General features: G+C 36.8%; 1 protein-coding gene across 3 annotated transcripts; it reads left to right on the forward strand.

Moving 5' to 3' along the window:
- Positions 1 to 1086: 1086 nt before the first annotated feature.
- LOC105232834 (synaptogyrin) lies at positions 1087 to 23131 on the forward strand. Of its 3 annotated transcripts, none has more exons than XM_049454042.1 (6): positions 1087 to 1332; positions 2044 to 2276; positions 18949 to 19183; positions 19287 to 19426; positions 21106 to 21283; positions 22403 to 23131. In XM_049454042.1, the coding sequence occupies exons 2-6, from the start codon at positions 2148 to 2150 to the stop codon at positions 22444 to 22446; spliced, it is 726 nt and encodes a 241-aa protein (XP_049309999.1). In that variant the 5' UTR covers positions 1087 to 1332; positions 2044 to 2147; the 3' UTR covers positions 22447 to 23131. The 3 variants fall into 3 exon arrangements, with proteins under 3 accessions (XP_049309999.1, XP_049310000.1, XP_049310002.1); XM_049454043.1 differs by having other exon boundaries at positions 1087 to 1325; XM_049454045.1 differs by having other exon boundaries at positions 1088 to 1252.
- The last annotated feature ends 434 nt before the right edge of the window (positions 23132 to 23565 follow it).

Here is a 23565-nt window from a genome sequence, read left to right on the forward strand (position 1 = left end):
TTAAAATTGTGTTTTAAATTTTTTGTTTCAGAAAATTTAAATTTTTCCCGCTTAATACATATTTATGCAAGTTTTTGTTTCAGAAAATTAAAATTATAATTAAATATTTGTTTTAAAACAACATGGAACAAAAATTCGTCGCCAAAACGTTTAAATAAATAAATAAAAAATTCGTTGCATACTTTTAGGCGCTAAAGTTCAAAAATGTGGCTTTAAATTAAAAGTATTTTTATAAAGTATACAAACTGTTGTGTTTTCAATATAAATTAGTATTTATTACGTTATTTTAAAATTTTTGATTCAGAAAATTACAATTTTTCACGCTAAGTACATATTTATGCAAGTTTTTGTTTAAAAAAATTTAAATTATAATAAAATATTTGATTTAAAACAACACGAAACAAAAATTTTTCGCCAAAACGTTTAAATAAATAAATTAAAAAAATTCGCTGCATACTTTTAGGCGCAAAAGTTCAAAAATGTGGCTTTTAAATGAAAAGTATTTTTATAAAGTATTCAAACTGTTGTGTTTCAATAAAAATTAGCATTTAATACGTTATTTAAAAATTTTTGTTTCAGAAAATTTAAAACTTTCCCGCTAAATACGTATTTTTGCAAGTTTTTGTTTCAGAAAATTAAAAGAAAATTTCGTTAAATATATTTTTCTGCATTCGAAGCAAAATTATCATTATACTGAAACGTTTAAAGCTCATATTATGAAATTTCGTTGCATACTTTTATGCGCGCAAGCCCAAATAATTATATTCTTAAGTTCAATAACAATAAAACGATTTATATTTGTCAAAAAATCATATTCCCGCCAAAATGTAAAAAACCCGTTTTTGCACAATTAGTTAACTACCGTTTATACAATTTGAATTAACCGTTATACAAAAGCATTCGTTTGATTTTTTTTTAATATTGTGATAACTTCATACTTTTTATTGTGTTTACACATTTTTATCAGCAAATCAGTGCTACCAACCGCAAGACTAAATTGACACTTGGTAGTGGTAGTGGCGCGCGTACACACAGTGCACAGAATTGCAGACCCACCCTCGCATTGGCGTGTTACCTGTTTCGTTCGCTTGCACATGACAACTTGAAGGAGATGAAAAACAGTTAGAAAAGCTCGCGCAACGATTTCAGTACATTTTGTGTTTCCGTTATTTGTGGCAATAGCACCACGGCTAGTAGCTGTGCTGCAATCCGTGTGAACGAGCAACAAACAAACATAGTATACATACAAAGTGTAAGGAATTGTACGAGCGACGACAACGACGCTGCTGCTATAAATATTACATACAGAGATATTACATACAGAGGTGCGAGGTGTGCAATGAAAAGCTATAAAAATTAAAAAAAAAGTTTATAAAAATAAAAATAATAGTAAAAATATGTGGTTCTAGTTAGTGCCAGTTATTTGCTATTATTTGTGCGTTAGCCAAGCGAAATTAATAAAAAAAAGTTATTTTTGCCATACATACATAGACAATTGCGCATATAAATACATACACAAGTGAAAACGAAATATTTCAAGCGCAATTTTCTTTTTGCGATTTTTTTTGTGCGAAAATATTTCTTGCTAAGTCTTTGGGCACATAAATATTTCGCGTAAATAGACGGCAGTGTGTGTGTGTGCAAGTAGTTCTTGCTGCATATTTAAATGCTATTGAAAGGTTAATTTCATTAACACTGGCATGTGAAAGCGTCAGTGCGCTGTAACGGTTATATACATACATATATATGTATATGTATGTATGTATGTGCGTTGGAATGCCGTTGTGTTACACACCTTCACAGCCACCGAATCGCGTTTGTATTTCGCTGTGTGCGTTCGTCCTCTAAACTCGCTTGAAAAACGCGTACACGTGCCTGTGTGTGTGTGTGTACACGCTGTTTTGTAATCAAAAACTGTAAAAAATAGAAATTGTGCATTTGCTTTCAAATAAACAACAAAAAATCAAGAAAAATATGGAATTCCAAGCAATTGTGTTTTTCTTTGTTAAAAAGTTCTAAATATTTTAAATAATTTTCTTTCAGATTTGTGCAAAGTAATAGATTTTTAATAAACAAGTTACGCTTGAATAACAAAAAAACCATCGACCCATTCCACCCGCAAACACACACATACACATATTAATAGCATGGATATCTTAACTCAAATACTGAATATGAATGCTGGCGGCGCGTATGGCGGTGGCAAGGCGGGTGGCGCTTTCGATCCGCTCACATTTGCCATGAAACCGCAAGTGGTGATACGCGCTCTATGTTGGGTAAGTTGACAGTTTTGCGCACATTCTGCAGCTTTTGTAGAAATTCATGCACATACAGTTAGTATTTTTTATATATTTAATTATTATATATTTTAAACATATACTACACATGTAAAGTATACATATGTATATACGAAATCGTCATCTAAAATGCAAAACAACGTATTATCAAAAATATCGAAATTGATTATTTTATTGCTTACGAATAACATATACATATGTATGTAGCATAAAATTGTCTGCTTCCGTTGTTAGATATGTATAACCGATATATAACCAATATATAACAGCTATAACCGCTATAACTGATATATAACCGATATATAACCAATATATAACCTTTATAACCGATATATAACCAATATATAACCGCTTTATAACCAAAACTCAAGTTTTGTTTCAGTTATGTCGTTTTTCCTTCCCTGTACACTTATGAAAAGTGTTGTTACGTTGTTTTGCATTTTAAGTGACAATATACAGTTACAATTTTTGATACATTTATGAATATGGTTATAGATAACTGGAAGCAAGGTCGCATCAAAATTTATAATGGATTATGTCGCTCTCTGGTTATGAAAAAAACGCTTGCTTTTGACAATTCATTCTAAGAGTAAAGAAATTCAAAGCAAATCTCTGTCTTCTAAACTCTATTAGACAAGTATTTACTACATATATACATATAATACAAGGCGCTCTCCAAAGTAAACAGGTATTTAGCGCCCCCTGGTGGCGTCATCTACATATATGTCGACTGGTTTCATGACATTCCTTTGATTGGAAGTAGAGTTATTGCGTTTTAAGTGTCAGTAAGTTTGTGTTATCGGTGCGAAAATGAGCTTCGATCAAAGAGCCAACAATTTTTCGGCAAAATTCGTTTTTTATTCAACATTGTTCCCTTCAAAGGTGATACACTGATTATAGCGACCCTACAACTTTTTACGATTTGACCTCTGCTGCAAAATAGGCATCAGTGTCGGCAATTAACTCTTCATATGATGGAAATTTCTTCCCAGCGAGCATTGTTTTGAGATCTGCGAACAAGGAATAGTCGCTGGGGGCCAGATCTGGAGAATATGGTGAATGCAGGAGCAATTCAAAGCAGCCATTTTTCGGCGATTTCGTCTTTCAAATGATTCAATATATAATAGTCGCTGTTGATGGTCTCTTCTATTGCAAGGTAGTCAATAAAAATTATTCCATACTTAATCTTATTTGGCGTAGACACCGCTTACATGATTATAGCCGAAGTTTTCATTGGGTTTTTTTTTACGTGGGGGGTCCCAAGCCTAGCGCACAACCCTATGTAGGGGATGTTTCGCCTTCTCACTTTAGCTCGCCTTAAAACGGATGTTCTTAGGCTACCCAGAGGATACTTGGCCAAAGACCAGAAGTCGTGAGCTGCTTGAGCCATATGTAAAACAATCGTTTCTGGCCACTCCCAAGTGAATGGCGATCAGAGAACTTTCCTCACTTGCTTGAATTTCTACACATGACCCCATCCTCACCCCTTATTCCATACACATCTTAAAATATAGACGTCATAACCTTGCCAGCCGACTGTTGTGTTTTTCCACACTTTGGAGCGGGTCCATCGTGTGCGGTCCATTCGGATGACTGTCGATATGATTCTGTAATGAAATGATGGAGTCATGTTTCATTATTATCACACTCGGGTTTATTATGCTTGAATATCTCCAAACACTGCTACGAATCGTGAACTCGTCGTTGTTTTTGGTCAAAAGTGAGCTCGCGACAAAATGCTGCGCAGAGTTTTCTCATAGCAAAATACACGTTCAGTTGAAATCTTTAGAGTCCTTGTTAGCTCGAACAACTTCACTTTACACTCATTCAAAATTATTTTGTGGGCTTTTTTGATGTTTTCGGCGGTAACAACCTATCTTTGGGTATCCACTGCGTTCACCGCCTTCGGTGCTCATTTCACACTGTCTAAGCTTAGCACACCAATCCTTGATGGATAATTTTACTGATCCAGACAACAAATAATATTGATCAATCCAAAACTTGTCTATAAAAGTATTTTTTCCTCCCAAAAAGCAATGCTCTATTAGCAGACGAGAATCATTTAATCCAGTTAGTAAACCAACACAAGTTGCGTCATCTAAAATATATGGTATCCGAAAAATGTCAACTTATTGTTTTTTATATTTATAATGAACGTTAATGAATCGACCACTTTTTGCCATTGTTCCGCTAGAGACATTAATCCATCAGTGTAAAACTTTTTTGGTTTCTCTGAGAAAAACTGCGACTAGTAATTGCGAATATTTCTCTTGAAGCCAATTTTACTCCATAAAGGGAGTTCTGCATTGCCTAAAACAAATGGTAATCCGTTGGTGCAAGGTCACGGTTATATGGTGGATGCATTAAAACTTCCCAGCCAAGCTATCCCAGTTTTTGCCGAGTCATCAAAGATGTGTGGGGTTTAGCGTTGTCCTGATGGAAGACGGAGCCTTTTATTTAGATCAGTTCTCTCCGTTTTTTTTTTCGATTGCTTGCTTCAATCTCATCAGTTATTGATAGTAAAATGTAGAATCAATCGTTCGACGCGGCTGGAGCAGCTTATAGTGGATGATTCTTTTCCAATCCCACCAAACACTCAGCATAACCTTTCGAGGCGTCCATCTTGGCTTAGCGACCATTTGTTGAGCTTCTCCACACTTAGACCATTATCTTTTTCGCACATTTTTGTCGTATTTAATCCACTTTTCTTCTCCTGTTACCATTCGCTCAAGAAATGGTTCGATTTCATTTTGTTTCAGCAAAGAATCGCAGATGTTAATTGGGTCCATTAAATTTTTCACAGACAATTCACGTGGTACCCAAATATCGAGCTTCTTTTTGTAGCCAACCTTTTTTAAATGGTTCAAAACCATTTGATGATGTATATTAAGTTCCTTAGCGATGTCATAGCTACTTATGTATGCGACGGTCCTGGTCAATCTTTTCCATAATTTCATCGACTTTTTCAACGATAGCTCGACCAGAGCTAGGTGCCTCTTTCACATTGAAATTTCCAGAACGGAAGCGAGCGAGCCATTGTCGTGCTACACGAACTGATACAGCATGGTCTCCGTAAACTTCACAAATTTCATTGGTGGCTTGTGTGGCATTCTTACCTTTTTTATACAAAGATTTTACATAAAATATAGCGAATTTCTTCATATTTTCATTCATTTTTGAACAGCTGTAACTTTTTTTCAACTTTCTCGAATCTTTTTTTTTGTTAAATGAAGCTTAAAATCCCACCTTCCCAATACTTTATGATATGACTCAATGTGATTGTAAGCACTGGAGATAAACGACTGCAACGACATCTATTAACGAAATACGAAAAGACTTTTTCGACTACGCATGGAATATCTAAACTATCAAATTATAAAAGCATGTGACAAGAATACGCCCTTACTTATGTATTTCCATTTGCGTAGCGTAGTTTGTAGCCACATTTCCGCCTCTCATACGTACCATATCAGCGTTTTCCACTTCACTTTTATAGCTCCCTAAAGTAATCGCCGCTTGGTTAACACATTTCGGGTAGTTTGGGACGCATGTGACATTTCTGTGTTAACAACTTGCCATACAAATCAGGCGCAAGAGCGTGTGCTTCAGATTTTTTTGCGTTTGTGGTAATTAACACAAATCATAATAATAACACGCACGCTTATTTACCGTTACGCGAGTTAGTGTGTTGATAATTATAGTCGCTGTGAGCTCTTCACTACTTGCTAAGCGTGTGTGCTGTGAGAAAAAGTACATGAAACTTGGTTGTACTTGAAAAAAAAAATGTTCTGCAGTTAAATTTAAATATTTTAATTTTTATATATTTTACAGAATTTTTTTTTATTGAATTTACTTTTTTATATTTTATTTTAGCTTTTATTTTTTTCTACATATTTTAATTAGCAAATTGCTTTAATGTTTCACTGCTTTCGAAATTGCTGGAATTTCGTGTGAGAACTATTCAATGAAGCGTATAAAATTAGAAAAAATTCCACAAACTTTCACATATCAAAATTTTACCCTTTTTCATGCCCCACATAAATATATGTATTATAATATATACATACATACGTCACTTGATTGCTGACAATATGATTTGTGTAGAGTTTGACTTTGATATTCACATTGTCAGCGTGACAGCACTATTTATGTTTGTACATGTACCTACCGCCTACCTATGTGGTATCCTAAGTATATGTATTATACTATATATGTATTATATACAATATATTCCATACTCTATGCAAATACTTGTAGCCAGGTCCCCAGTGCATTGGTTGTCATACAATTTTGTGCTCACGTCAGCGCTGTCACTACATTGCTATGTTCTGTCAACAGATTGGCTGGCTGGCTGTCACCCCATACATAGAGCTACAACTCCTTTGTAATGTCAGTTGGAGGTTCATTATTAATACAAGCTGAAATTAATGTCGTACAGCACCTTATCACTTTTTACGAAGTTTAATAGAGACTTGATATCCAATTCTGATACTTCATGCATTCCCTTGAACTGCGAATCTGATAGATATCGAAGCCGAGTTCTAGATAAGGCCTGACATAAGCAGATGAGGTGTGCGAGCGTCTCTCCCGTGTCTACTTCCATGCACTTTCTTCATGTGCCATCGTTAATATTGTTCATATGGTGTGGATGTGTTGATAGTAAGCCTGTAAAGAGACTAACAACCGTTCTGCAGTCTTTTCGTAGCTTGCGGTTTTCCTTCCTGCAGCAGCTTAAGGCATTTCATCTCATCCTAAACCGTCTGTCAGCCTATTCGGAAATTTCATTGCGTAACATTTTTAGCGTTCTGCATATTTCCAGAACTGTTTCTATAGCTAACCATATGACAATTTTTGCAATCTCATCAGCTATTTCCTTTTCCCACAATGCCTTTGTGGCCTGGATATATGTAAGTAGGTATTTACAGCCGGTTCCGACAACCACAATATCTACTGCCTCCCTGCTTCTAAGAACATACTTTGACGCAATGTGATATGAGATTATCTATCTAATTATATCCTGGTATACTTTATGTCATTTCCTTTGTTATTAGCTCTCTTTGTAGTTTTCCTTAACGCAAAGATTTCTGCCTGAAAGATGTTGGAGTATTTCGGCAGCTTGTAGGTTCACTTGCTCCGCGAAATAGATTCCGATGCCCACACCAGCAAGCAATTTTTACCCGTCCGTAGAGGTTGAAAGTTCCACTAATGGGTTGCATGTGCTAGCGCTATCCATTCTCTCCTACTCCTTATTTCCTAGTTCAAGTGAGGGTATGTGGTTTATTATCCACGATCTTTTGCCTATTGAGCTATATCCGTAGGTTTTTGTGGAAAACCCACCTAACTCCGCCAATCTTACAGCTTCGCTGCCGAAGTTTCCTCTATAATGTCGATTGGCGGTTAGTGGTTACTACCTATGGCAAACTCTTTCAAAATAATTCTTGCCAACAGGTGCTACTTCGGACTGACCAGACAATTGAGAAGTAAAGTCCTCTCTCGACGAATAAAGACCACATTCAACAAATCACTCATCATCACTGTCTTGCCATGTGGTACAGAGGCATGGATGATGATAACATCTGATGAGTCGGCGTTATGAGTTTTCAAGAGGAGGGTTCCCTTTTTTTCGTTAAGCATGGGTTAAATTTGATCTAATCGTGTGTATTTTCTGTTGGGAAGGGAGTGCAAATTAATTTGTCATTGAAATCAGCCAACGGGAGGTCTGCGAAGTGTACGTTTCTACTGGATTCTCACACCGAGAAGATACTGTTAGTTGACTAGGCAAAGAGGTGGTTTTCTATGTTGTTGTTGTTTTAACAGATACCTAATTCCGTTTAGGATGGTAAGGATTAGCTAAGTCATCGTCGACGTCCTCCAACGGAAGTCCCAAGAACCATCCTGTTTCGACGTCGTCGGACCAAACGGAGAGTGGTGTCAAATGGCTGGGGTTGATGGGGCATGCAAAGAGGTGGTCAGTGTATATTGGATATGTCGGGGTCTATTCTGCATAGGTAGGAGTTTAACCTGTTACAGTATCCAGAATGAAAGCCAGAATCCAGCACGAAGCAGCGTAAAGGTCACTCTCGCTTCTCACGGCAACTCGAGCTCTTCGTCTGCAAAGTTTCTTGTTTTCGTCATGCGAGTGTTTCTTACGTGTACAACCAGTCATGGAATGTGATTATATAATTTGAAATCGGCAAAATCTTTGATTTGTATAATAAGTAGGGTCATAATAAGATTTTCAAACTAATTATATAATATATTAAAATGGAAATTTGTGTGGTCAATACTGATTTCCAATATGCAAGGGAAAGATATTCATACATATACATATGTATTTGTGTTTATGATAAATATATGTATTTACCTAAGTATTTATATGCACATAGTGCTGTATATAAGTATGAGGCCACATAAATCACTTGATGTCCTTCTGAAGCATGTCTCTTCGCTTATCCGCCCGCACAAGGCCATACAAGGCCATCTAATGCACAACATTTGCCTTTGTCATTCACGGGAAATTTCAAAAAATAAAACAGAGAAAAACTGCATATGTATAAAAAAGATTGTATATAAAAATATATATTTCTCTCACTAAGAAAGCTTGCCACAGTCCACTACCCAAAATGCCACCCATTATGGGGCATGATTATGACACGTAGGCGTCAGTTGTGCATTGCCTCATAGCTAACAATTTACAAAGTTTTTGCTTTTGCTGCTGTTACTGTTGTAATTACATAAGTCTCATGTTGGCAGTGGTTTACATATTTCAATTTGCTTATTGTTGACAAGATATTCTGTACAAGCCTATACAATTTTATACATATGTATATACATATCCATATGTATGTTTTGCAGTCTGAAAATTCAAATATCGAACAGCTTTTCTATTTAATTACTTTTGTTGGTGTTGCTGTTGGTTGGATGCTTTTACTACTGTGCTTTAGCTTTCTTTTATGCTTCTTCTATTGCACTTTTATTACTTTAGTTTCAGTTATTTATTAGCAAAAGTCCTCACCACTTGCTTCAGCATTAACTTTTAATTGAACGCAAAAACAGTTGGTCCGGCAGCCTTGCCAACGTTGTGATAGGCGGTTGCTATCGGAAACCCCCACTGGCTCCTGTCAACTTCACTCACTATTTATTTAACTAACATGTCTTCGCAAACTTGGCCTTGACGCCAGCAGGCGGCAGAAAGGAAAGTGAATTTGCTTTTTTTTCTTCTTTTCAATTTAAACTAGGTCAGTGTGGGCCAATTTCCCACATTTTTGCTATTAAATGTTGATTCATTGCGGTGGTTTATGGTGTGTGTCGTGCATTGGCGCCACAGCTGTCATTCTGTCTGTCACACCATATGTTGTGGGTGGTCATGCGCATATTCCTGGTGCTGAAATCAAAGAGCGATTCATGATTCATTAATTTTATAATAATTATTGTTAGTATTTCTAACGGTTGCACATTTTCCGATTATTTTCAGTGGCGCAATATGGATTTTTACACCCTGAAAGGCGAGGGTGTAGAACATATAAAGTATATATATCAGAGTGACGAGCTGAATCGATTTAACCATGTCCGTCTGTAAATATGCAAAATAGTCTCTCACTGGCATTGGTACAATCTATGAAGAATTTCTTTAGATCAAATCAGAAATACATATAGTGTATAGCATTCACTTCTTCTTTAAAGAAAAAACACAGAAGCTTCAAATTTAATGGGCAAAGTTTATTATCATTCGCAAGAACGTTCTTTGACATTTATTTATTTTTTTTTAATTTTCTCTTTCAAATGTTGGTCCATCCGGTGCGTTCATTTCTCGATGACTCGTTCGATCATTAACGGTGGCCATTGACGGTTTCGTTCTCACGTTGATTTTTGTAAAAATATGATTCGTTGATTCCAACGGCCCACAAACTAAGCCAATCGTTGTTTCTTTCTGGACGAAATGGCAGCTCTTGCATCTCTTCACTTTGCTCTTCGTCTCAAATGCGTTAATTCTGCTTGCTTATATACCCATTAAGCCAGAAATGGGCCTTTTCGCTGCACAAAAATTTGAGTCGAAAAAGTCGGAACTTCTTGGAACTTCTCAAGAGCCCATAGAGCGAAGCGATGTCGCTTGGGAAGGTTGAGTGGCTTTAATTCTTGTACAAGCTGACAGCTACTGAACCTCTACTTGGATCACAAAAAAATACACCTGTGAAGGATTTCATAACTACGGTGCAGACGAAGTTAAAGTTCGCATACGCGAATTAAATGAAGAAATATAGAATGAAGAGCTCATTTGATAGAAATATACATACCTTACTCTGTGACGTCATTTCTTTGGAAGTAGTATAAAAGTTTGAAAGTTTCTTCATATTTCCATTTTTTTAATTTTTGTATAAAAAGGGAGGAATGCCACGCAAGTCACCAATGAAATTTGTGAAGTTTACAGAAGAAGTGATGCTGTATCAGTTCGCTCGCTTCCGTTCTGAAATTTCTAAATTTTGATTTACACTGATGAAATAATGTCTCTAGCGGCAAATTATTCGACCAAAATGGTACATAGTTTTTTAATATTTATTATTATAAATAAAAAAAATCAGTTGAAGTTTGTTTAGAAATACGAAAAGACTTTTTCGACTACCCAATATATGTATTATATATAATCATATATCCATATTCATATATATTTATGAATGTATATTTTGATATACATATGTATTAGAAATGTGCTTAATCTTGTTATAATTTTTTTATTTGTGTATCTGGTCTGTTTACGCAAGTGCAATCGATTATTTATACAATTCAGAGTAATTGACACTGGTTTGGGAGCTTGTGCTTGTGTCGTCAACAAGTACAATGATTGTTTAATATTAATTGATGTGATAAATGAAATGCAACAAGGACATAGCATATACAGCTGACAAATGTTACAGCTTTTTGGGAGGTTGAATACACACTTACATAAGCACCTACAACTTACATATGAAATTACAGTCTGTCAAGTAAGAGCGTGGTCGTGTTAATTTATAAAAAAAATTATTTTATGAAACTTTCATATTTATATACATATACATTGTACACTTTACAAACAGTGATGCAAGTTGGTCAATATTATGCCCAGTTACCACCGGCGTCAATAATTGCCTAACATCTTCTATTTAATATGTGCCCACACATTTTCAATAAGGTTTGCATCAGGCGACTGCGACGGCCAATCCAATGTAACGATGCCAGATTTAGTTTTCCACTGAGTACAGAGCTTGCGCCGGGGTTAGGGTCGTTGTCCTCCTGCAGAATTCAATCATAATTTTTTCTGATGAACCATCATTTGGCAGATAGCAGTAAAGCCTTTTTGTAGATTTTTATCATTTTCTCTGCATTTAGGTTGTCTGTAAAAAGGCACAAAGTGCCGAATCCCTGCTTTGAGAAGCAGCCACAAAGATGCACCTATATTCCATGTTTTACGGTCCGCTGAACAAACCTATTGGTGGAAGTTGACCTGGCTCGCGTGAGGACAGAACGTGCCCATATAGAATATTCATCAGTAAAAATGACATTTTCAAAACCTCTAATCAATATTCTCATGCGCTCAAGCGAGTCGCTTTGTCACAAGTTTTTCAGTCAACAGAGGCTTCTTCGTTGTGTTGCGCCATTTCAGATCATGAGTATGAAGAAGGGTTCGAATAGTTTCGTAGGATATATCTAAACCTTTTGCCATTAATTTTGCTTGTCCTTGCCGCAGTGTTAAAGCAGGATTCCGCGAAAACAGATTCACTATTCTATTTTCATCTTTTTTGTTCACTTGTACTCGATAAGAATCAATGCAGTATGCGACGGTGCATTATCGTGGTGGAAAAACCTAGAGTTGTCGGCTCATAATGCCGGTCTCTTTTTACGAATAGCTTCGCACAAACACATAACATTCAAAAAGTATTGTTTGGTCGGTTGAAAGGAATTCCGAGTGCACCACACATCGATAATCGAAGAAAACTGTCAACATAACCTTAATTTTTGACTGCTTAACGTGTTTTTTCGACTTCGGCTCACCTTTGCCGTGATATTCGGCCGAGTGATCATTTGTTTCCGCGTCGTAAGCATCGATCCAATACTCATCGCCAATAATAGTACGTTTCATGGCAGCCTAGTTCTGACTACTACTACATTGTTTGAGAGATGTCAATGCGATGCTGTTTTTCGAAAAAATTTAAAGATTTTGGAACCAATCGTGCTTTTACTTTTCTTAGGTCCAAATGATCTTTCAAAAAGGCTTTCACTGATTCTTCCAATATTCCAACGATGCCAGTAGGTTGATGTTGATGACCGCCCTGGACCTCGTTCGTCGTCAACTTGTTCTCGACCCTCTATGAATAATTTATACTAATCAAAAATACGGTGTCAATCGTCTCGGCCCTAACAGAGTAGATAAGCGACTTCACATAACCCCATAAAAATTAGTAGAGCGATCCTAAATCGCACGACCCACAGACCCACGACGAGCGTTAATGTGCTTCATTGATTGTATGGCATGTAGCACCGCCTTCTCGGAACCAAAGCTCATCCACATCAACACCCTCCAATTAAGGCACACAAAAACCCGAATCATATATGTAGCTCTATAGCGTTCTCCGTTGATTATAATATTATGGCCGGCTTCATTTTTGCAGAAATATGCACCAATGATTTCTTTGGCCAAAGAAAACAATTTTATTATTCACCAAAAGTGAGCTTCATCTGTGAAAAAATGTTTTTGTGAGAATCCCGATCGGTAGCCTTCTTGGTTTGGGACCATTCACCGAACGTGTGTCACGCTTAATGGTCGTCCGGCTCCATTCATACACGAGCTGGATTTTGTAAGGCCGCGAAACAAGATTCTTTAGCAAAATCTTCCATAAAGTGGACAGGCATAGCTCCCATTGTTGTGCGCGATGGCGGATGGTGGATGGCCTCATACGAGGCCTAGTTCACTGTACGGCTTGTCTATCCATGTTTGCTCGAATTACTGTTGGAGATTATGTCGACATTATTTTGGTAATCACGATTTGCAAACGTTGTTCCGAAATAAGTCTAATTTTTATAAAATGGCAAATAAAACTGCTTATAAATCAAGTAACGACTATCAAAAAGACAAACTCCAAAAAAATAGTTTCTGATTTATATTCGAAAAATGGAATTTATTGTCAAAAAAATAACAATTCTTGGAAAAATTACTAACGAGCTAAGTGAAACATATTCTTAGAAAACCACACGTCTAAAGATTACCCGTTACTTATTTTCACGAGTTCAGTTATTAACATTTCATCTGGTTTCGTAGACCCGACTGTCATGCAACGGCGCTCAAAACCATTATTATGGTATCAGCAGATCAAAAATTTCAATTATAATTGCTAAAAAGGCTTCTAGAAAAATTTACTTTTTAAAATGTAGAAAAATAGGGGAACATACATAAGTATTCATGCACACCGTGTAAAACATAAAAATCCATTAATACACAGGTATAACTGAAAGCAAGTACAGTTCTATATTTATCGTCTTATGTTGGCCTCTATTTTGAATATGTTTCCTGGTACTACTGCTCATTGTTCGCATTCACTTTTTATGCTAATGCATTTGTATTCTTTATGTCTTTTCTGTTTTTTTGTGTGTTTCCTTGCCAACCGCTTTCAAATATCCAATAATGGCATACCATGACTCGCCTTATAGCAATAATCGCCGCACGAGCACTTTCTGCAGTTATTTCTCAAACACATATACATACATAGCTTAGTAGTAGTAGTTCTCAAACATATGTACATATATCTGACTTGTTTCCTTTCCTTTGCCATGCTTTACTTCCTACTACTTATTGCAGCGAACATGTCTAAATAGCAGCAAAATAAGTAGAGCAGAAGATTTTTTGCGACATTCCTCCATTACTCTGCGTCGCATTACAATGGCGATAAGAATGGAGGCGACAACGCTGGTTTTGCCGACAACAAGCGGAAGAGCGAATAGCCATTGTGTGGGCATTGGACAATGCGTAAGGCAAGAGAAGTGGTGGTGTTGGTGAAGAAAAAAAGGTGACGTAAAACTGAAGGCAGCTGGTAGCGCTTGGTGTATAGTGGAGGCACTCCACTTGACAGCTTGGTTAGTGGGCGTGTGTAGCACATATAGTCGAGCAGGGTAATAAGTAGTTACAAGTACATAAATGTATGTATGTGACTGTATGATTTTTTATTGCTGCTGATAATAGGGTGTTTTTTAGGGGTATGGGATTTTTATGAAAAAAAAACAACTTCACAGAAAAGTGTATGTTATTTTAGAAATTGAGCTTTTTTAGCGCAAAAATTTTTGACATTTAGTTCTTGAATAAAATTTAGAGTAAATACTGTCCTGTCGTTAAAATTGTTCAGAAATTTCTTAAGTTGTCAGTCGTAATGGTTTGTCTCGGGATTCTATGCTAAAAACCAGTTGAGTTGGAAAAGACTTACGTTGTTTCAGTTTTATCAAAAACACAAGCCACCGAGTGGCGCAAAGCCTTCAAAGACAAGACGATCGAGAGATCGGTGAAGACATGTCTCCTTCTGGACGACTTTCGATAGTGAAGGATATGGTGCTTGAAAAAGCTCGCGAGTTCCTTCGAATGATTTTGGTGAATATTTTTGGTATGAAAAGCATTCTTGCTCGACTCGTCCTAATAAAGCTGATTTTTTTTTTCAAAATTAGTACCGTAAACAGGTCTCTTTGGACATGCTTGAGCGTGCGAATTCCGATCCCACATTCATGAAGAGCAGTATAACTGCCTAAAAGAGATGAATTTATGAGTTTAGCATGCCAACAAGTCAACAATCCTGGGAATGAAAGGGAAAAAAACGAGCCGAAACCAATAAAACCACGCCAAAGCCGCTAAAAAATCAAGGTGTTGCTTATTGTTTTTTTTTTATATTAATAGTTTGGTGCGTCAGGAATTTATCGTGGCGGGACAGACGGTCAATAAGGAGTTCTATTTGATCGCATTGAGGCCTTTGCCTGAGAAAAGTTGTCGAAAAAAGCCGGAATTGAGAAAGAACAACTCAAGGATTTTACACGATAAGAAGCACCAACGCATTGAGCCACGATTATGACCGAATTTAAGACCAAAAATGCAATGAATACCATCGGTCTAACGTTGTATTCCCCAGTTATAATATTTGAAACATCTTAAAAAACACCTTATCATATCTATATGTAGGAAATTGTGTGAAAAACTCTTAATTATTTATATTTAGCGCATTCCACGCGCTCGTGACTGTGTAAAGAAAGCTCACCAAATTGTTTGGTGCGTGAAAATTCATTATTATGTATATTGATGCTTTGATTGAAGTGGCACTTGGTCACGGTTAATAACATTGAGTATTCGTCGGAAACTTGAACAAATATATAGGTTGTGATCGTATCAATTTACGAAGCGAGATTAGTTTCTGCTTAGTTGTCTGCTCTTAGTTAAAAGTGGCGCCTGAAGGACACTACTATTCCCCATTATATTATTATTTCTATTACTATCTGCCGAAGGTTGGAGCTTACAATATAGAGAATACCTTAAATTGTTGTTTGACTGTACTTTGACTTGTACTACTGTGCCCAAAAAATAAGGTGACATTGTATTTATTTTGAAAATTCTTTATTTATTCTTCCAAACCAATTTCATCCCCTTCAAAGTAATCCCTTCCCGATGCAATGCACTTATGCCAACAGATTTTCCAATCTTCGAAACACTGGTTGTAGTCACTTTCCGGGATGGCCTTCAGTTCCGTTTTCGCTGCTTCGGGCTTGAATCTCCTCTATCGTATAAAAACGGTGTCCCCGGAGCGGTCTTTTGAGCTTGGTGAACAGCCAGAAGAATACGGTGGTTGCGGAACGATATGGGTTGAGTTTTTGGCGAAATGATCACCAATTACGAGGGCAATATGGGATGGTGCATTATCGTGGTGTAAAAACCAAGAATTGTCTTTCCACAATTCCGGCCTTTTTAGGCGGATAGCGTTACGCAAACGACGCATAACGTTCAAATAATATTCCTTGTTGGCTGTTTGACCGGTTGGAAGGAATTCATAATGCACAACACCACGATAATCGAAGATAATCGAACAGTTAACATGACCTTGATTTTTGAGCAACTTTGGCGCGATTTTTTTGGTCTCGGATCTCTTTTGGCACGATATTCTCTCGATTGATCGGTTGTTTCGGGGTCGTAAGCATAGATCCAAGTCTCATCGCCAGTTATAATGCATTTCATGACACCCTGGTAGTCGGAAAGCACCGTTTCACACACTTCAATGCGACGCCTTTTTTCCGAAAAATTCAATGTTTTCGGTACTAGTCGAGATTTGACGCGCTTGAGTCCCAAAACATCCTTCAAAATGGTATTGGCTGAGCCTTTCGATATGCCAACTTCATCAGCAAGGTCTCTAATTGTTAATCGACGGTTTTTCAACACCAAATCTTTGATTTGTTGAACGTGAGCTTCGTCGGTTAAAGTTGATGGTCGCCCTGGACGCTCTTCGTCTTCGACACGTTCACGGCCGGCTTGGAACTCACTATACCACTTGTAAACATTTTTTTTAGACATAGCCTCATCATCAAAGGCTTTCTGCACCTTCCGCAGCAGAAAATTGATTCCGTAAACAAAATTTAATGCAAATTCTTTGCTAAACAAATTTCGACATCGGAAAAAACGAAAAACTCACTTTTAGCAGCCCACAAAACGATCTCTCAAACACTAATGAATATTTTGACATGAAATTTGACATAAATGTGACTGACAGTACTACCAACCTAAAAATAATTCTCCAAATCCTTCGACGCGCGCAGTTTAAATTCAAATGACACCTTATTTTTTGGGCACAGTAGTATATGTTGTGATGTAAGAGATTTGGTAGTTGCGAAAGCGTTAGAAAATATTTCCTCATGAGAACGAATACAACAGATATGACCTCCCAGAACCGGATATCAAACTGGATCGTATGTGGCTCTGTACTGGAGGAGATTGTCAAGAATGATCTACGGTTGCAACACTCCTGTGGCGGCATACGCCTACAGAATGAGGACGACATATCGAGAAGACAACAGATATTTATTCTCAGGAAGATCATGTTTTGTTTCGGAAATTTCTCCGCCAGGTCACAAAGGCAATGGAGGGCAATGAAATAATGGACGAGAGAGCCCAGAGTGGTGTACGGGTGTTTCTGTTTAGAGTCTACGCCTGTAGAATGGAACTGACAGACGACCACAGAAATTTTTTCTCAGGAAGAGCATCTTGCATCTCTTGTGCCATTGTCCCGCATGGACAAGACGACGCATCAAGTCATAAGAGACACTGGAAAATGTTTTGTTGGGTCTACTGAAATTTGCCTCAAGCGCAGACATCCTAAAGTGTGACTACTGCTCATGGTCTTCGTAACGGGTCTACAACTGGTATCGCAAAGCATCAAAACTAGTCTATGCGTAGCTCTAAGCGTACCATGCTAGCATTTGCCAACCCAGGAGCGAATAGCTTTTGGGGGGTGGGGGGCGGTAAATAAACATTTACTTGACACATGAAGATTAATACTGTAGTCAGTTTCTGTATTGAATAGAAAAATTTCACAAAAGAAAACGATGTGGGAATCGTTCGAGAACTTCTTCTGCAGTGACTGATCAATCTATATTGAAGAATGTTCATCCTCAGCTACGTTTTCATGTGGCGAAGTATCGAAAAAGAGCATTCAGAGCTCGCATTGTTCACAGGAATTGTGCAGAATATGCGAGTAAAACTATGAATTATGAGGTTTAGGTCTACATCGCAGTTCTTCAATGCAGTAGTCGGTAACTTGTTGCCTTTGGACATTTGCTTCTGGCTCCAATGGCACTGCCAGTGATCAAGTTCGCCTTTGAGCGTCGCACGACGTTGTCAATAACCAAAACACCTATAAGACTGTTCATCAAGCCGTCGATAAGATTTTCCATTTCTTTGGTTTTCAAAGCACATACTTTTTCTGGCAGCAGCAAACTCAGTTGAAATTCATTTTTGGTCCCTGAAGAAACTTCATCCGTATAACACATAGTTGATTTAATTGCAATAAGTTTTAATTTTTTCTGGAATCCTGACGCTATGAAGTGCGCACGTACCAATTCTACTATGGAAATTTATATTGCATTTGAGCATAATAAAAATAAATTTTCATGACTTCAATTGGATTGTATGAAATGCCGAGTTGAGTGTTTGTGTTGTGTGCAGTCGCTAGGGAAATGGGTCAAGGTGTTACATGACAGAAATTGTCAATATTCAATAGTTGTTTTACTAAAGACAAACGAGCGTATGGCATTTGGTTGCCACTTGTGAAGGTTAAAGTTGTCAGAGTTTGCGGAGGGCATATATATAATATATATAAGCCTTATTATACCATAAATAAATACGTTTGTACAGTGCCTCGTGGAAGTAATGAACTTAATTTTCAGGGTTAATTAATTTCGCAAAGTCACATTACTTTTTCAATCTAATAACATTATACACACTTAATGAGAATTTTTAATTGAAAATTCATTCAGACGGCGCTTACATAATAATTATCACGTACCATCTAACGCTGTTCTACATACACACACACAAACACACATACCTACACTACACCTACAATATCTCTCTATTCTCTATGCTCAATTTTCATATTACTTTCAGCTCTTTTCCATCGTTGTCTTTGGCTGCATTTCATCGGAGGGTTGGCGCACCGACGAGAATGGCAAGGAGGTGTGTCTGTACAATGGCGATGCCATGGCGTGCAAATATGGCAATACAATCGGTGTATTCGGTTTTTTGGCGTCGATGGCCTTCATCGCTGGTGAGTACCTGTTCGAACGCATGTCATCGGTGAAGAGCCGGAAACGTTATGTGATGGCGGATATGGGATTCTCAGGTGAGTGTGAATTGCTGTGACTTCGTTTTGAGCGAAAAGCTCAAACTCAGCGTTGTGATTAGTGTTAAAGAAGCATAATTTTAATTTTGTGTTTTACTTTTAGCTTTCTGGGCCTTCATGTACTTCATTTCGTTTGTGTACTTGTGGTCGCAGTGGTCCTCTGCGCCTATGCCACCAGGTGGTGTTGGCTCTAGTAATATGGAAGCGGCAATATTTTTCTCTTTTTTCTCGATTTTTGTGTGGGTGAGTAAAAGGGAATGTAACTGTAAACAAGTTTCTATAATTTCGTTATAGAATTTATTTAATTGGATCCATAGCTAAAAAAAAGTTATTATGACCCTTGGTAGATTTTCCAATTTTTCCAAATTTTCAAAAGTCTTTCAAAATGTGAAAACCCAAATATGTACATAATCAATTTTGTGAATATTAATGCTGATATTATGTAAGTTAAATATCGGAGAAGATTAGGAATTGAAAAAAAGTTAAGGTTAATGAGGTTAGGAATTGAGAAACAAAACTGCTGCGGAGGTCGCTGTACGGCTGAGGGATGTTGGGTACATGAAAGGATTTAAACAGGGACATTTCGAAAATACCCTTTTTTCCTACATTCCTGAAAGCGTCTAAGTGTCTATACTTGATGGTTTTGTCTTTGCTGGCATACCGTCAAGGAGTTTGTGAACGGGACGAAGTCTCTGGAAAACTAGAAAAGAGGCGCTCACGGATGGGTCGAATATCGAAAGGAAACTCTGGGTCAAGTTAAGTTTTAGGCTAAAGAAAACTCCCACTTCAACTTTCCTTCCGAGATTTGACCCATTCGGGAGCGCCTCTTTACGTAGAGCTAGTTTAGTTTTCGACTAACGAATCATTGCAGTGTTTTTAACGCAGAACTGCCGGCCATAAAGATAGCAGTAGATAGACTGCTCCAAGAACAGCCACTTTCAGAGTATTGAGAATTCACTAGAGTTGAGCTCGCTCACTACGCGCTCAAACTAAGGCATGGAGTGTCTATCCTTAAAATCAATAGTTTTGAGCTAAATCATAATCAGACTCTTTTGGGTGCCTGCTCATAATGGAATTGCTGGTAACTGCAAAGCCGGTGAGCTCGAGAGTGAGCCTTGTCCCGATTATTTGGCATTGGAAACTAGCTGAGTCTCCGTTGTCCTTTTGCTTTCAAGCGTTGGTTAACAACCAGCTTCTGGCCATAATATCTTATTAGCTTAAAGTGGAATGCAAGAGATCCACTGAACTTCATGCTCTTAGCAAAGTTCAGCTTGCCACAATCGAGGAGTTCTTAGCGGACATTGTCCAATAGGGATTAAATATCTTGTCGTACGATAGGGTTAAATATCTTGTCGGACCTTAATCGTTAACTTTTTATGGAGAAAAGCACTTTCTCCTCCACAATTTAACTTTTGAAAGACTGAGATTGAAACATTTCGCCAGTTATACCTTTGGCGAACTTAGTGAATTAGACGAAATTGATCTAGCCGCCTGAATAAAATTGTGGCAGGCTCAAAGCCCTTTGTCGGTTGAAAAAGATCTTTACGATCAATACTTTGGAGTATTTGGGTATCACAATATACCGACCTCTCCGTTGGTTAGGTGCGGTACATTTTGGCTTTTATCACAGGATCGACCTTTTAACCTACTTACATGAAATAAGTTTCTTTCGATATCGTTTTGTTAGTCCCATAACCTCGATCTGAAATAGCTGTTGTCATTGGTACTAGTTTGTAGCTAGCTTCTTTAATAGAATAATCCTGTCCCTGTTTCATATCTTACCAATCTTCTGAGTTTAGTAAATGTTAGTTTGTTATTTCTGAGATATCTTTCCATTTTGTAAATTACTTCATACTCTTTTATCTATCTACGTACTCGTACTTTGATATTGAATATATAGTATAATACTGTTCTTCATCTAGGCACTTTGCGCTTTTCTCGCCTACAAACGCTTTCTGATCGGCGCCGGTGATGAATTCACATCCGCCTTTGAAACAGATCCAGCGAACGTAGTGCATCAGCAAGCATACACAAGCTACTCCATGGACAACGACAATGATCAATACAGCACGTCACCGTTTAGTGGCCAACAACAACAAGGTAGGACATGAATATACTTGTATACTATATATACGATGGTGGCTCACCACTCAAATGTTACTCTACTGTGTGTTATTCTCGTAAACGCTACTGTTACAATTTGAGACGAATCCGAGTCGTAGTTTTATTTTGACCTCGCTTGCAAGCATACTTGCCCACGAATTTTGGAAAATAGAATATCGTTTTTTGATTCGATTCTTATTTTCGGAAGAAAAGATCCAAGGATCCATAAATATTCACTGCAGCAACTTTTCTGCCTTGATTATGACTATTAAAAATTGGTTGACCAAGCGGTTATCACGCACGACTACGTGATAGAAATCCAACATATTAGAAGATCACCGATTGAAAGTTTGAACTGAGTACTGAGGATAACAACTGAAACTGTGAGATCACTTCACATCAGTGCTTGGCGCTGTTTCTACGCAATTCGAAGAAGTCTCGCTAGCAAAAAAAAAGAGACAAAGAAGCAATAGAAATAGCTCCGCTCTGAAGAAGATGAAGACTGGCCTATCGGTCGGTAAGGTAAAAGCCTTGAACGAACCCCAATACCAAAATTTCGTGCCAGAAACTTCGATCTTGAGAATGGAAGGATTCTTGAAGCTGATGTGGATAAAAAAAGTTGTTGGTCGATGCAAATCGTTGAATAACATCGAGAGGTTGCTGAAAGATTACAAACCATATAGTAGGACGGGAATGATTAGTGACTTGTAGAGTTTGGCCTTTGTTCTTAGGGAGAGGACTTTACTTTTCAATTTCCTACTCAGTTCAAAGTAGCACGTGTTGGCAAGAGTTATTCTGCGGTAGATTTCAAGGCTGATATTGTTGTTGGTATTGATGCTGGTTCCAAGATAGATGAAACCATCTGACTGTCAACAGTGACTTGCGGGTCGCCAATGCGATGACTGTTTGTTTGATGACACAAGATATTTTGTCTTGGCCTTGTTTATTACCAGGCCCATCTGTGGTTTAATATATCAAGCTACAAGGAGACCGTGTTGAGCAATATATCCTTATTTTTTTAATTTTTATTTTCTAAGCTAAATATTTATTGAACCAACCATTTGTTGCATCTATTTAGATTCAAATCAATTCTGGTTTTTTGTTTTTATAAAATAGGTATGGAGCAGCAAGGCATGGAATACCAACAGCCCACCTATTAAAGTCAGCGAGCTAATACTACGTGTACAACATTAGCATTATAACTAATAGGCTAAGATATAATAACGTGTGAGCGCCACTAAAGCTCAAGCAATTGGGCATTTGTGAGTTAAGTATGCTTTGCGCTGTACAGATTTAGCAGAACAAAAACAAGTTAATTTTTAAATGAAAAAATGAACCGTAAACACCGATAGTAAACATATACAGACATGAATACATACATACATGTTGAAATAGTAACGTAACATAAATATAAATAAAATTTATAAAAAATATTTGCTAAACGAACGACAAAAGGAAGTTACTCACAAAAGCCACGAAAAAGCTGTAAAGCTGTAAAAGCTGTAAAGCTCTGCTCATAATCCAAACAACGCACATTCAGAGATGAAATTAGGCCGCACGCTTCATTGGTATATCAGTAAATTGCAATAATTAGTTGCATGAGAAGTGCTATTTTGAGGTTAGCGAAGCTTAGTTAAGGATTCTTGACGTTATTCTTGTCGGTGCTGAGCTCTCAAAATAATGCGTAAATCTGAGGTACTTATGGAATTGTGGACCATGAACTTAAAAGCGTTTATGTATTATAAAATGACACTACAGTAACTATTTGATTGTTTGAACTATGCATAGGTACATGCATATATGCGATTTTTCTTGACTTTGCTTTCATTTTTATTTTTTTATATTACGTCTCAAAAATTAAAAAAAAAATTGTGGTAAAACTAAAGAATTTTTTTAGGTTGATATCTAAATAATTATATATTAAATTCAACAAAAAAAAAAAATAAATGAAAAAAGATTAATATTTTTTATTGAATCCTAAAAATATTTGAGTTCAATAAAAATATATATTTTTTAATTCAAAATTTAAAAAACAAATTAAAACTTAAAAAAATATGTATGTATTTATTTTTTAATTAAAATATTTTTTTTTTTATTTTTTTGCATTCAAAAAAAGTTGAATTAAAAAATATATAATATTAAAAACTTAAAAAAATAAAAAAAAAAATTATTTAAATAAAAGATTAAAAAAAAATATATCAAAATATATATTTTTTTTTAAGTTTTAAGTTTTTTTTTAAATTTTGATTAAAAAAAAATTAATTTTAAATTTATTTGTA

Source organism: Bactrocera dorsalis, chromosome 3 (genome assembly GCF_023373825.1).
Source record: "Bactrocera dorsalis isolate Fly_Bdor chromosome 3, ASM2337382v1, whole genome shotgun sequence".
Taxonomy (NCBI): domain Eukaryota; kingdom Metazoa; phylum Arthropoda; class Insecta; order Diptera; family Tephritidae; genus Bactrocera; species Bactrocera dorsalis.